At 42.4% G+C, this 14,975-nt stretch overlaps 1 protein-coding gene across 3 annotated transcripts in view; it reads right to left on the bottom strand.

Moving 5' to 3' along the window:
* kiaa0513 (KIAA0513 ortholog) overlaps positions 1–14,975 on the bottom strand; it is a 141,658-nt gene that overhangs the window by 97,022 nt on the left and 29,661 nt on the right. For all 3 annotated transcript variants that reach the window (XM_048546326.2, XM_048546321.2, XM_059651813.1), the window contains one exon: positions 3,623–4,081. In XM_048546326.2, the coding sequence (XP_048402283.1) occupies positions 3,623–3,948 (326 nt within the window). In that variant the 5' untranslated portion in view covers positions 3,949–4,081. The remainder of the gene's footprint in view (positions 1–3,622; positions 4,082–14,975) is intronic.

Genomic DNA, 14,975 nt, shown 5'->3' on the forward strand with positions numbered 1-14,975 from the left:
GGGAAAAGATAGAAGGAGGAAGTAACAGGGAGGGAAGGAACGACAGGGAGCGCAGAAGTGAAAGGAAGGGTGAAAGGGAATGGAAAGGAAAGTATGAGGGACTGAGAAGGAGGGTGAAAAGGAGTGAGAGGGAGAGTGTGAAGGATGGAGAGCATGAAGGAGGAAGTGAGTAAAAGAGAGGGAGCTATCCTTCTGTACATTGTATTCCGACATACTTTTTGTTGATGACAGAAACTATGTAATAATATGTTACTCACAGTGTCTTTATCCAAGTCATTCACACACATTGCAAATAGCGGAGGCCCCCCGTACTATTTCTTAGGTCATTTCACTACCCAATGCCTGCCAACTTGAAAATGCCTAATTTATTCCTACATTCTGTATCCAATACTCTATTCATGATAATATATTACCCCGAATGGGCCCCTATCTTAGGTAGTCACCTTCTATGTGGCATTTTACATTTTGGAAATCAAAGAATATTACATCCACTGATTCCCCTTTATCTACCCTACCAGGTACATTTTTGAACAATTCTAATAATCTTGTCAAAGAACATTTCCTTTTTGTAAAACCATGATGACTTATTCTAATTATAAAATGCTTTTCCAAGTGCATTGTTAGACTTCCATAATAACAAGTTCCATCACTTAACTGATACTTATGTCAAGCCAGCAGACCTCTGTTTACTCCCTCCCTCCTGCTTGGAATAATGGTGTTACATTCACAAAATAACAGGAATAAAGAAAACAAATGACATGAAAAAGTGATAAGACCCCAGACCAAATAGTTTCCATCCAAGGATTTTGAAAGGAATAGGCAAGGGCCTAATAGATGCCCTAAATATGATCTTCCAAAGTTCTCCCCATTCCTTTAGATTGAGAAATTGGCATATTCAAGAAAGGGAAGTGTGACAAACCAGGGAATTCTGGACCAGCTAGCTGAGCATATGGTGTCGCAAAATTACTGGAGGCAGTATTTAAGGATGGATTGACTGAACATCTTGAACACTTTCAACTGATCAAAAAAATCAGGATGAATTTATACAGGGTAAACTTCAAAACATTATGACACTGACTATGAAATACAACAAATGTTTTAAAGGTCATGATACAAAAGTACATTTTTTAAACCCTTCCAAACTAACCGATTGAGCATTCGTTGTGAAGGAAATCAATAAATGGATGTTAATGAGAAATCAAGGGACCAGACACTGTCCTGGAAACAGTGCAAAGAAATCAATGAATTTTTCTCAGAGTTTTCACAGGGCCAAAGCAAAGCAGGCCAGTGATCAATGAACAGGAGGGTTGGTGGGAAAAAATACAAAGCTCTAATACTCCAGGACCCAGAACTGGATCATTTCCACTCACTTTGTTTTTTTAAAATTCATTCACAGAATGTGGGCTTCACTAGCTGAACCATCATTTATTGCCCATCCTTAACTGTCCAGAGAACAGTTAAGAATCACCCACAAGAATATGCAGTCACATGTTGATCAGACCAGGTGAGGACATCAGTTTCCTTCCCTAAAGGACATCAGAGAACCAGATGGGTTTTTATGACAATTGACAATGATTTCATGATCATCATTACAATGTTAATTCCAATATTTGATTGAATTTGAATTCACCCATCTACCAAAGCAGGATTCAAACATGGCCCCCCACGAGTCTCTGGGTTAGTAATCTAGCAATAAAAGCATTGGGCCATCGACTCCTCGGTGAAAATAACATAGGGCAAACTGACCTGTTGATATTCTAAACTAACACAGTCTCAAAAGAAAAAGAGGAAAATCGACTGTGGTTACTTATTGCGGATGACCTTTTTATTATTAATTACCATCTAGCTGACATTTCTCTTGGTAATTTTTTCCCATCCTGTCTCCTGGGGTGTAATACAGAAACTGTATAAAACACTGGTTAGGCCACAACTGAGGTGTTGAGTACAATCTCATCACTGTACAACAGGAAAGACATAATTGTTCAGTAAGGAGGTTTGTGAGAATATTGTGATGATTTTAAAATTGCAAGTATGAGGCAAGACTGACAGATGGATTGACTAGGGTTTCCTCAGAACACACGCAGCAGCTGAGGGTGACTTAATCAAGACATACAAACCTAATGAGGGGTTTAGACAGGGAATACCTGCTTCCCTTGGCAGAGAAGTCAATTAACAGGGAACATGGACTTTGGGTGATTCGTAGAAGGATTGAAGGAAACACAAAGAAAATCTTTTTCATCAAGAGGGTTATGGTGGGAATTCACTGCCCAGTTTGATGTTTGATGTTTAAAAGTAAGAGGTGGTTCATTTTGGAAGGACAAACTTGAAAGCCGATTACAGGGTTAACAGAAAGATTCTTGGCAGTGTGGAGGAGCAGAGGGATCCTGGGGTTCATGTCCACAGTTCCCTGAAAGCTGTCATCCAGGTGGGTAGAATTGTTAAGAAGGCGAATGGTGTGTTAGCTTTCATTAATAGAGGGGTTGAGTTCAACAGCCATGAAGTTATGCTCCAGCTATACAAAAGCCTGGTTCACCCACATCTGGAGTATTGTGTCAAGTTCTAGTTGCCTCATTACAGGAAAGATGTGGAAGCATTTGAAAAGGTACAGAGGAGATTTACCACGATGTTGAGTGGAATGGAGGGAAGTGTTAGGAGGAAAGGTTGGGGCGGCCACGGCTTTTCTCTATAGAATGACGAAGGATGAGGGGTGACTTAATAGAAACATACAAAATGATCAAAGGTATAAGATAGAAAAGGTTTCTGGCTGTCCACTCTAAGAGTGGAGGTAGCAATTACAAGCGGGCATAGTTTTAAAGTGAGCGGAGGTAGATATAGGCTCTTTACTCAGAAAGCAGTAGGGGTGCATTGCCAGAGAGGGTAGTGGAGTCAGCCTCATTAGGGGCATCTGAGCAGCTATTAGATAGGCATATGGATGATAGTATAAGGTAGGGGTGGAGGTTAGATAGACCTTAGGTTTAGGGTAAATGTTTGGCACAACATCATGGGCCAAAGAGCCTGTGCTGTGCTGTACTGTTCTATGTTCTAAACCCTCAACTTACTCCAAAGGAACTTGGATCTTCATCAGAAGCGCTGTAATCTGCTAGGCTACAGACCTGGGCAGGAAAGTGGAATCAGTTTGGGTGGCTAATTCCTTTTAAAAGCTGGTGCAGACAAGATGGGTTGCATGCTCTTTTTCTGTGTGGTTACATTGCTATGTTCCTTTTTCCAGGATACATTTCGTTGGCTATCAAAAGTTCATCCAAGTAACCATCTTCAATGTGTCAGACTAAGCAGTGAGCATCAGCAAACTACTTTATCATTTGTACACAGCCAGCAACAGTCAACAGATAGTCAATCTCCAGAAATTTCTACTTTTACATCAGGAGCACTATCTGATTTTCCTAACTGGTTAAGGTCAGGTCTTTTACAGGCTAAATCAAAACTGGCATTTGCAGGTTTTGAGGTTTCAGCTACACTGAGCTTTTGGAGGAGATAATAATATATTTTTAATTATGAATAGGGTGAGGTTTTGAATTATTAAAGCCATTGCTGTGACCAACACCTGACAAGGAAAATGCTGGATGCTACAAACAGCCAAACTCAGCTCCCATTCTATGCTTACCTTCCACTGAAGATTTTTTCAACATATCTCCTCATGAATTCTCTGCATTCTAACGCTGCCTCATCATCCATCACTGAGTTTGCACTCTGACGTGAAGAAAAAGATTCATTTGATGAGGCTCTCCTGGAAGTGTCCCAGTTTGTGTTTGTTGGTGAATCCTCCAGATCATTGTCACTGTCAGCAGAGTCAGTGTCATCACTCTCGGTCCTGCCCGTCCTTTTGCTGTGACCATTGCCAATGACTTTGGTCAAACAAAGCGACTCATCCTTGCTCATATCGGAATCAAGGCCGTCAAGATTCCCAAGGGGAACATCCTGGGAACCCATTCTGCCCAAGAAGGATGAACACTATGACTGCAGGCTATATATAAAGTTCAGAATGGTTGTGGTCGTCTGTTATTCCATCCAGCAGTATGGACCCCCATTGTACATTAGCCTGCAACCATGCGAAGATCTGCAGCTGAACAAAACCACACATAGTTAAATTGGAGAAAATGGTTTGTATCACTGATACTCAGTTTTCTGCTTCTAGTGTTAAAACATTTATCTTCATTAAGATAGGTTGTTGTTACGAAATTAAACACTTCCTATTTCAAAAATCCACAGCATTACAATATGGTTTGGTTACAAGGTAAAGCTTCCTCCATACTATCCCCATCAAATACTCCTAAGACAGGGCCAGCACTGGGTTACATACAAAGTAAAGCTCGCTCTACACTGACCTCATCAAACACTACCAGTTTAGATACAGAGAAAGGCTCTAATGGCAATGTGACAACTTTAAATGAGCTATGTCTAGCCTAGTCCTGCATGCTCATCTCCACAAGGAACAGGAGAGGAGGCAGCCATTAGGCCCAAAATATCTAAGCCAATTCTCTACTTCAGCAACTTAACCAGTTCCTAGAAAGGTCAAGGACAAGAGTCTATTTAAAAGCAGAATATACTGGAGAAACTCAGTAGGTCTGGCAGCATCAATGGAGAGAGTCCTGAGTCCAAAATTACTCTTCTAAAACAGTCTATTTAATTGAAACCAAGAAAGAAAAGATGTGTCATCACAGCTGAGTACAGATGAAGAAACTTTCAAAGAAATTAGTCAGAAGTGCAAAAAAGGAGTCATTATAAGGGAGGACCTGAACTGAGTCAAGGCTTTCTGAACTATTCAGGAAAATTTTCTACATCCATACATTACCAGTCCATAAGGGAGGTGGCACCACTGGAATAAAAGCAGAAAATTCTGGATGAACTCAGTAGGTCTGCTCAACAGGTCTGGCAGCATCTGTTCAGTCCCGAGTTTCTAGGGTACTTTCTGTTTTATTCCAGATCTCCGGCACCCACAGAACTTAAAAAAAAAAGGCACCGTTGCACTCAGTTATGGGGAATGAGGTGGAACAAGTACAAGTGTCAGTGGGGATCATTAAGAGGGCAGTGATCATTGTATCATAACGTTTAGATTAACTTTGAGAAAGGACAAGAGGCAATTCAGAGTACCAATTAGTGCAGCAGCAATGGATCTACATCTTGTTTGAATTGTTCTCTTTCCTTTCTATTCCCTCTTCTCATTCATCCTGCCAAAATTAAGCTTTTACACTTCTCAGCAATCTTTGGTTAGGCAATAGCCTAGTTGTTCTAATCACTAGATCATTAACTAGCCATGGTAGCTGGTAATGTGAATTGAATAATAATCAATCTGCCATCCCTGCCTTATCTGGCCCATATGCAACTCCAGACCCACAACATTGTAGTTGACTCTTAACTGCCCACTTGGCGATTAGTGATGGGCAATAAATACTGGTCCAGCCAGTGACACCTTAGCCCCATGAATAAATAAGAAAAAAAAATTCTTCTGCCATGTGTGCCTGCACTCCATCGGGTTGTCTGTAATTATCTTGTCTTGAAGACAATTCTCCGCATAGTTCACATATACTTCCCAGCTTCTCTAGATCACAGATATAAAAACCTGGATCTTAGGAAACCCCAAAATGAGGCTTCCTCCAATCATAAAACAACTACTCAACACAATTCTCTGTTTCCTGTCACTCAGCCAACTTTGTTTCCAGGCTGCCCTTCAATTCCTTAGAAGACTATTATATGTGGCACTTTATCATATATATTTTGGAAGTCAGTCTACAGTTCAACCATGCTATCCACTTTAACCCTTTCAGTTACCTTAACAAAAAAGCTTAATCAAGTTACCTAAAACAATTTGCCTTTGCTGAATCAATGCTGGTTTTCCTGAAATAAATCAAGATTTGAACAAGGGTTCGCAATTCTTCACTCTTCTAGTATCTCCCCATATCAAAGGAGGAATAGAAAAATATGCCACAAATTCCATGCTTATATCTCTTGGTATCATCAGATGTACCTACCAAGTCTTGGTAATTTATCAACTTTAAATAGAGTCAGGCATTCTAATAGCTCTAATGTTAGGCTAAATGCCTATAAAAACCCTGTTTGCTCTCCCTCTGTTGAAAAGTGTTGTTACATTTACCAACTTCCAAACACTTGTTGTTCCCGAATCTAAGGGATTTAGGAAGATCATGGCCACAGTGAGAGTGGGAATTTTAGCTATTTTTTTTATGTGCAATCGTGCTTTAATCTCTTAAATTTTTCCATTCCTTCTTCTCTAATGATATTAATTACCTTAATTTCCTTCCTCTTCATAGCCCCGCGTTACCCTGTATGAAGTAACATGTTTCCTCCACAGTTAAGTCAAAGATGAAACAATTGCTCAATGCCTAAGCCATTTCCTCATTCTCTGCTGGTAATTTCTGTCTCTGTTTTTAAGGAACAAATGTTTATTTTAGCAAACATCTTGAAGTACCTGGGGAAATTTCACAAAGTCACAAGTGCTTTACAAATGTACACTTGTAATACTGGACAGATAAGAGCTAAAGGATGATTCTTTGAAATTGGTGAGAACAGAGTAGCAACAGGAAGTAGCCTTTGGCTACATTCCCATTTGTGATGTAGGGATACCAAAGAATGGAACTTAACCCAAAATGACTCAGTGATTCAGTAATGCTCAGAAATGCAACCTTGCTTAGTCTGTTGGACTGTTTCATACCCACAAGGAGGTGGGAAAAAAATACTCACCTATTGATATTGTTTATTCAACAAAACCTTTGATCTTTGTAAATATTGTTCTTGCCCTAAATGCAAACTTGCGTGGCTCTTAAATGAAAGTAAAGTAATGAATCAAATAAATCCACGATCCTTGAGTCACCAGAGGACATTTGGCAAAGTGTTACGTATGTGGACTCTCCAAGTTTTGTCCATTTTTACTTATTCAGTTTAGCTCTTTCACAACTGCCAGAATGATGCAATTTTCTAACTCTCTGTAACTGGTCACAATCGAAACAAAAGCACAAGAATTCTGAAAATCTGACATTATGTCAGTCAGTGATACTCACTATGTGCAAGAGTAAAGTTTGCTGGTGACCAAAGTGTATACACTGATATTCAATCTGAGGAATTACTAATTGGTTTTCTAAAGTGATGAGCTACGGAGATGAAAATTGGCTGCACAGACACACTGGCAGGTTGACTTCATGTTGGAAGATCTACAGTTGCAGGACGCAGTTCCAGGTGCATAATTATAGCAGCTGTATTCATTGAATTCCTACAGTGTGGAAGCAGGTCATTCGAATCCACACTGACCCTCTGAACAGCATCCCACCCAGACCCATAGCCCTACCCTATCCCTGTAATTCTATTTCCCATGGTTAATCCAACCAACCTACACATCCCTGGACTGTGGGAGCAAACTGAAGCACCCAGAGAAAACCCACGCACACATGGAGAGTGTGTGCAAACATCACATGGATAGTTGCCCGAAGGTGAAACTGAACCCAGGTTTCCTGGCACTGTGAGGCAGCAGTGCTAGCCCCTGTGCTATCGAACAGCCGTTTCTGCAGAAAGATTTGCAACCTCTGAATCAACAATGGGTTCAAAATGCTACCTTGCTATTTACGAAGTTCAGTTCTTAAATACAACGGTCTACAACACCTATTTGAGATTTGTCCTCCCAGAGACATTGCAGTGCTTTGCATTCAGTGCATGAACATTCAGCAAGAACAGTCACTAATGCATTCCTCCAGTTGAAAAAACTCTTTTTAAAAAAATTATTACTTGTGGCACTTTGGCATCATTGGCTGGTTAGCTTTTATTGCCCAGATGCAAGTCCACATTTAAAGTCAGCCCATTTAACACTATTTTGCTCTAAGTTAATAGGACCTGTAGCCTGGAGTTCTGAGATTCACTTGAAGTGTTTCCCATGTGACTGGCACCAACCTCTCTTAATGCTGTGCGTGGAGGGCTGTTGTAGGTTGCAACGGGACATTGACAGGACGTAGAGATGGGCAAAGATGTGGCAGATGGAATTCAACCCAGAAGAGTGTGAAGTGATTCATTTTGGAAGGTTGAATTTGAATGCAGAATACAGGGTTAATGACAGGATTCTCAGCAGTGTGGAGGAACAGATGGATCTTGGGGTCCACGTCCATAGATCCCTCAAAGTTGCTACTCAAGTTGATAGGGTTGTAAAGACGGCGTATGGTGTGTTGGCTTTCATTAGCAGGGGAATTGAGTTGAAGAGCCATGAGGTTACGTTGCAGCTCTATAAAAACTCTGGTAAGACCACACTTGGAATACTGTGTTCAGTTCTGGTCCCTCATTATCGGAAAGATGTGGAAGCTTTAGAGAGGGTGCAGAGGAGATTTACCAGCATGCTGCCTAGGCTGGAGGGCAGTTCTTATGAGGGAAGGTTGAGTGATCTAGGGCTTTTGTTATTGGAGCAAAGGATGAGAGGTGAATGTGATAGAGATTTGCAAGATGAGAGGCATAGATAGACTGGAGAGTCAGAGACTTTTTCCCAGGGTGAAAATGACTATTTTGAGGGGCATAATTTTAAAGTGATTGGAGAGAGTATAGGGGAGATGTCAGAGGTAGGTTCTTCACATAGAGTGGTGGGCATGTGGAATGCACTGCTGGCAGTGGTCATGGAGTCAGATACTTTAGAGACTTTTAAGCAACTCTTGGATCAGCACATGGAGGATAGTAAAATGTAGGGTAGGCAGGGTAGACTGATCTTAGAAAAGGTAACAGGTTGGTACAACATCGTGAACTGAAGGGCCTGTACTGTCCTATGTCCTACGTTCTTGACAATATTCCTTATCCCAAGCCTTCTGAGGTGCGCAGTTTTCCCACCAAGGGTGGAGCATGGGGCATTGCTGTGTGAGGTCAACTTTATGCTCCAGACTACTTATTTGAGCTGCCACTTGCTCCAGGCCATATTGTTGTCACTGCCTAACAAGATCTTTACGTCTGCTTCAGAAAAGTGGCACCTAGAGTGAATTCAATCTGGATAAGTGTACTGATGCACTTGGGCAGAACAAACAAGGCAAGGGACGAGAACAGACCGTGGGAAGCACTAAGGATCAGAGTGATTTTGGTGTGCATGTCCCTTCAGGTAGCTGGACAGGCAGATAAAGGATTAAGAAAGCATAGAACATAGAACATTACATCACAGTACAGGCCCTTCGGCCCTCGTTGTGCCGACCTGTCATACCGATCTCAAGCCCATCTAACCTACACTATTCCATGTACATCCATATGCTTATCCAATGACGACTTAAATGTACCCAAAGTTGGCAAATCTACTACCATTGCAGGCAAAGCGTTCCATTCCCTTACTACTCTCTAAGTAAAGAAAATACCTCTGACATCCGTCCTATATCTTTCACCCCTCAATTTAAAGCTATGCCCCCTTGTGCTCGCCGTCCCCATCCTAGGAAAAAGGCTCTCCCTATCCACCCTATCTAACCATCTGATTATTTTATATGTTTCAATTAAGTCACCTCTCAACCTTCTTCTCTCTAACGAAAACAGCCTCAAGTCCCTCAGCCTTTCCTCGTAAGACCTTCCCTCCATACCAGGCAACATCCTAGTAAATCTCCTCTGTACCCTTTCCAAAACTTCCACATCCGTCTTATAATGCGGTGACCAGAACTGTACACGATACTCCAAGTGCGGCCGCACCAGAGTTTTGTACAGCTTCACCATAACCTCTTGGTTCCGGAACTCGATCCCTCTATTAATGAAAGCTAAAACACTGGATGCCTTCTTAACAGCCCTGTCAACCTGGGTGGCAACTTTCAAGGATCTGTATACATGGACACCGAGATCTCTCTGCTCATCTACACTGCTAAGAATCTTACCATTAGCCCAGTACTTTGCCTTCTGGTTACTCCTACCAAAATGCATCACCTCACACATGTCTGCATTAAACTCCATTTGCCACCTCTCAGCCCAGCTCTGCAGCTTATCTATGTCTCTCTGCAACCTACAGCATCCTTCGTCACTATCCACAACTCCACCGACCTTAGTGTCGTCTGCAAATTTACTAACCCCTCCTTCTACGCCCTCATCCAGGTCATTTATAAAAATGACAAACAGCAGTGGACCCAACACCGACCCTTGCGGTACACCACTAGTAACTGGTCTCCAGGATGAACACTTCCCATCAACTACCACCCTCTGTCTTCTTTCAGTAAGCCAATTTCCAATCCAAACTGCTATATCTCCCACAATTCCATTCCTCTGCATTTTGTACAACAGCCTATTGTGGGGAACCTTATCGAACGCCTTGCTGAAATCCATATGGGATGCTTGCCTTTATTAGGCGAGGCACCCAGTTTAAGGAGGTTTCACTGGAACTGTGTAAGATGCGGGTAAGGCCACAGCTAGAATATTGTGTGCAGTTCTGGAATCCCCACAATAGAAGGGATGTGACCGCACTGGAGAGCAACCAGAGGAGATTTACCAGGATGCTAATGGGTCACTGAACTTAGAACATAGAACATAGAACAGTACAGCACAGAACAGGCCCTTCAGCCCACGATGTTGTGCCGACCATTGATCCTCATGTAGGCACCCTCAAATTTCTGTGACCATATGCATGTCCAGCAGTCTCTTAAATGACCCCAATGACCTTGATTCCACAACTGCTGCTGGCAACGCATTCCATGCTCTCACAACTCTCTGTGTAAAGAACCCGCCTCTGACATCCCCTCTATACTTTCCTCCAACCAGCTTAAAACTATGACCCCTTGTGTTAGCCATTTCTGCCCTGGGAAATAGTCTCTGGCTACATTAAAATCTGCCTTCTCTCCACAGAAGCTGCCAGACCTGCTGAGTTTCTCCAGTAATTTGTTTTAGTTACCAGGATTGCCTGGGTTGGAGAGTTTTCGTTATGAAGAGAAATTGGATAGACTGGAGCTGTTTTCCTTAGAGCCAAGGAGACTTGTAGGGGCTGGAGTGAAAAATGACTGAGATATATACAATTTTGAGGGGCCTGAATAGGGCAGACATGATAGGAAGGAACCAAACCTCTGGGTGGGGTGATCAGTGGCCAGGCAGCATAGATTTAAAGGAAGGGGCAGGAAGTTTAGAGGGAATATAAGGTAAAAGTAATACATTCAGAAGGTGGTGGAAATCTGGAACTCTACCTGAAAGGGTGTAGAGGCAAAAACCCTTACAACATTTAAGAAATGTTTAAAAGTACAATTGTGATGCCAAAGCGCACAAAACTATGGGCTAAATGCTGGAAAATGGGATTAGAATAGTTAGGTGGTTGTTTTTGACTGGCACAGAGTCAATGGGCAAAAAGGCCTTTTTCTGTTCCTTAGATCTCTGACTATAGAATTCCTACAGTGGGGAAAAGAGGCCGATCACACATTGAACCTGCACCAACCCTCTGAAGAGCATCCCACCCAGATCCCAACCCCCACTCCATCCCCATCATCCTGTACTTACCATGGCTAATCCACCTAATACAGCTTATATCTGGGCTGTGGGAGGAAACCAAAGCACCCAGCCAGAAACCCATCGAGACATAGGGAGAATGTGCTGACCCTACACTTACAGTCAGCCCTGGCACTGCAAAGCAGTAGTGCTAACCCTTGAGTCACGGTGCTACCCACATCATGACCAAGAAAAATCTCTGGAAAGCAGAAACAACGTGCAAGGTGCAGAAACAAAATGTGAGGCTGAAGGCCAATGCGAGTCTTCTCTCCTTGAAATACAAATTCAAAAGTGAGTATCAGCTTGCCAAGAAAGGACTTTTCCACATGAACAAACTGTCCCAACTGATCCTGATAACTGGCAGCAGCGTGAACAGAGAGAGAAGTTACTCCGCCTTCTCCCTGCCACTCATGAAATTAGATGGGCTCCAGCAAACAGTACTGAAAGTAAAGTCTTTCAGCTTGTATCAGGATGTTCTGCATAACCTGACCTTGAAAGAAAACTAATTAGTGATAATGGATAGAGTCCGGCACAGCCTGTCCTCAAACAAGTACACAAGGAGCAATTAACCTTATAAATAAACAAAACAGCTCCATGCTGTACAACACTGATATTATGTTAAAAGCATTGCATGGAACAACACTGACAAACATTGAAACTAGTCAGTGATAATCCGCAGTACCAAAATAGATCATACAATCATAGTATCCCTAAAGCTTTTAAATAGGCCCTTTGCTCAACAAGTCCACAACAACGCTCAGAGCATCCCACCCAGACCCATCCACTATAACCCACCTAATCTACATATCCCTGAACACTACAGGTAATTTTGCTTGGCCAGTCCACCTTGTCTGCACGTCTTTGGACTGACAGAGGAAACTGTAGCACCTGGAGGAAAACCACACAGACACAGGGAGAGTGTGCAAACTCCACACAGACAGTTGCCCCTGGTGTCTGTGAGGCAGCAGTGCTAACCACTGAGCCACCTTGCTAACATGGAGTCGAATAAACCGAGAAAATTGGTGAACTACATTCAAACACTTTATCATTTCACCAATATGCTTTCAACATTCCTCAGCTATTCACAGAAGTTTTGTTCTGAAAGGATATACTCAGTTCAGCAAGGACTGAAGCAAATTACAATACTGCAATTCTACTGATTAAAAAAGTTTCCTTTGTGCACAGATTCCCACAGAAATTATGCTGGACTTGTCTCAACAAAAGAAAAACTTTTAGATAAGCACGTCTCCTTAACACTACACACTTGGCATTTTGTGGCTGCAGCGTATGCAAACCCACGTCACACAAATTATTCCAGATGGCATTTCTTCCTCCCCTTGATCTACTGTTGAGAAGTTGTTTGCCACAGTCCTGATTGTTGAGTATTGCTAAATTTCTTAAAAGGCCATTATGATAAGCAAAGTGGCCCAGGGAACCCACACCATCCATCATCCTGTTTGACCAATCCTATCTTATTCACTGGGCAGGTTCTGTGCCAGAGCCAAGGAGGTAGACTTTGGAATCCATCCTACTTTGGAGCTTTTAATCTCATACAATTCAAATCACAAACCAAGACCACCCTGGCTTCAGTTTATTGAGCTTCAAAATGCCGACGATGGTGCAGAGGGTGCTGTGGCAGAAACAGGCCATTATTTACTGAGGCAGACAAGACGATGCATTTACACTCATTCAGAAGACCCAGGTCCTCCATCAATAAACCCCAAATGTTCATACCCCAGCCCTGTTGATTAGGATTTGTGATGAGTGTCTGGAAAATATGGAATGCTTCCACAATCTTGGAAATAATCTTTCACAGAAGTCTGACAATGACAATGACATCCAATTCATTGTGTTGGATTTATAGTTTGGATGTCAGATACCAGGTTCCAGGACAAGGAAACCACAAGAGGACTGAAGAAATGCCTTAAGGAGGTGCTGAAAGCCAAAATGCAGAAATGCAACACAGGCAGCAACTTCTGGGAAACCATACTCTGGAGCGAATCAAATGGAGGCAAAGTCTGCTGGAAGGATCCCAGAACAATCTCTGACCTAAATTAATACCACATGACATCATGCCACAAAGTCTGCAGATCCCAAATCAGCTTTCTTGGCCATTTCCAATCTCACAGAAGACAATTATTCTCACCTACAAGCTATAGCCAATAATAATATACAAACAAACCGTACAAAACATTCACTTCAATAAATATTGATAACCTTTCGCATTGAAAAGGATAATTACTAGTGTTATGGGAACACCATCTGAAAGTTTTCTCCAAGTTACACACTATCTTGACTAGGGACTATATTGAATTATAGAATCTCCTGTGTGTAGAAATAGACTATTCAGCCCAACAAGTCCACACAAATCTTCTGAAGACCATTTCACCCAGACTCATCCCCTAACCCTATCCCTGTATTTTCTCTAGCTAACTCACCTAGCCTACACATCTCTGCACACTGTGGGCAATTTAGCATTGCCAATCCACCTAACGTGCACATCTTTGGACTGTGGGAGGAAACTGGAGCACTCAGCGAAAACCTACACAGACACAGGGAGAACATGCAAATTCCACAGTCACCCGAGGCTGCAATCAAACCTGGGTCCCTAGCGCTAAGAGACAGATTATCAAAGGCTTTCTTGAAGTCCAAGTAGATAACGTCCATTGGCTTTCCTTGATTTAACCTGCTTGTTACCTCCTTAAAGAATTCTAACTGACTTGTCAGGCATGACCGCTTCTTGATGAAAACTTGCTGAATTTGCCCTATTTTACTGTAGTTAGGAAGGCAAAAAGAATGTTGGCATTTATTTCGCGAGGACTACAATATAAAAGCCGAGATGTACGTCTGAGGCTTTATAAAGCTCTAGTCAGATCACAATTAGGGTATTATGAGCAATTTTGGGCCCCGTACCTCAGGAAGAACATACTGGTTCTGGATCAGGTTCGGGGGAGGTTCATGGGAATTATCCCAGGAACGAAAGGACTGTTAACATGAGGACTGTTTGTGGATCCCGAATCTATACTCAAAGTAGTTTAGAAGGATGCACAGGGGATCTAATTGAAACCTACAGAATACTGAACCATCTGGAAAGAGTGGACATTGGGAGGATGCTTCTATTAGATTAGTTTAGATTCCCTACAGTGTGGAAACAGGCCCTTCGGCCCAACAAGTCCACACCGCCCCTTGGAGCATCCCACCCAGACCCATCCCCCTATAACTCACACATCCCTGAACACTACGGGCAATTTAGCATGGCCGATCCACCTAACATGCATATCTTTGGACTGTGGGAGGAAACCGAAGCACCTGGAGGAAACCCACACAGACACGGGGAGAATGCGCAAACTCCATACAGACAGTTCCTGAGGCTGGATTCGAACCCGGGTCCCCGGCACTGTGGAGAGACTAGGATCCAAGGGGACAGCCTTAGGGTAAAGGGAAGACCTTTTAGAATGGAGATAAGGAGAAGATTCTTCCACCGGAGAGTGGTGAATCTACGTAATTCACTGCTACAGAAGGCTGTGGAGGCCAGGTCATTGAGTATACTTAAG

The sequence above is a fragment of the Stegostoma tigrinum genome, chromosome 16 (assembly GCF_030684315.1).
Source record: "Stegostoma tigrinum isolate sSteTig4 chromosome 16, sSteTig4.hap1, whole genome shotgun sequence".
Lineage (NCBI taxonomy): Eukaryota > Metazoa > Chordata > Chondrichthyes > Orectolobiformes > Stegostomatidae > Stegostoma > Stegostoma tigrinum.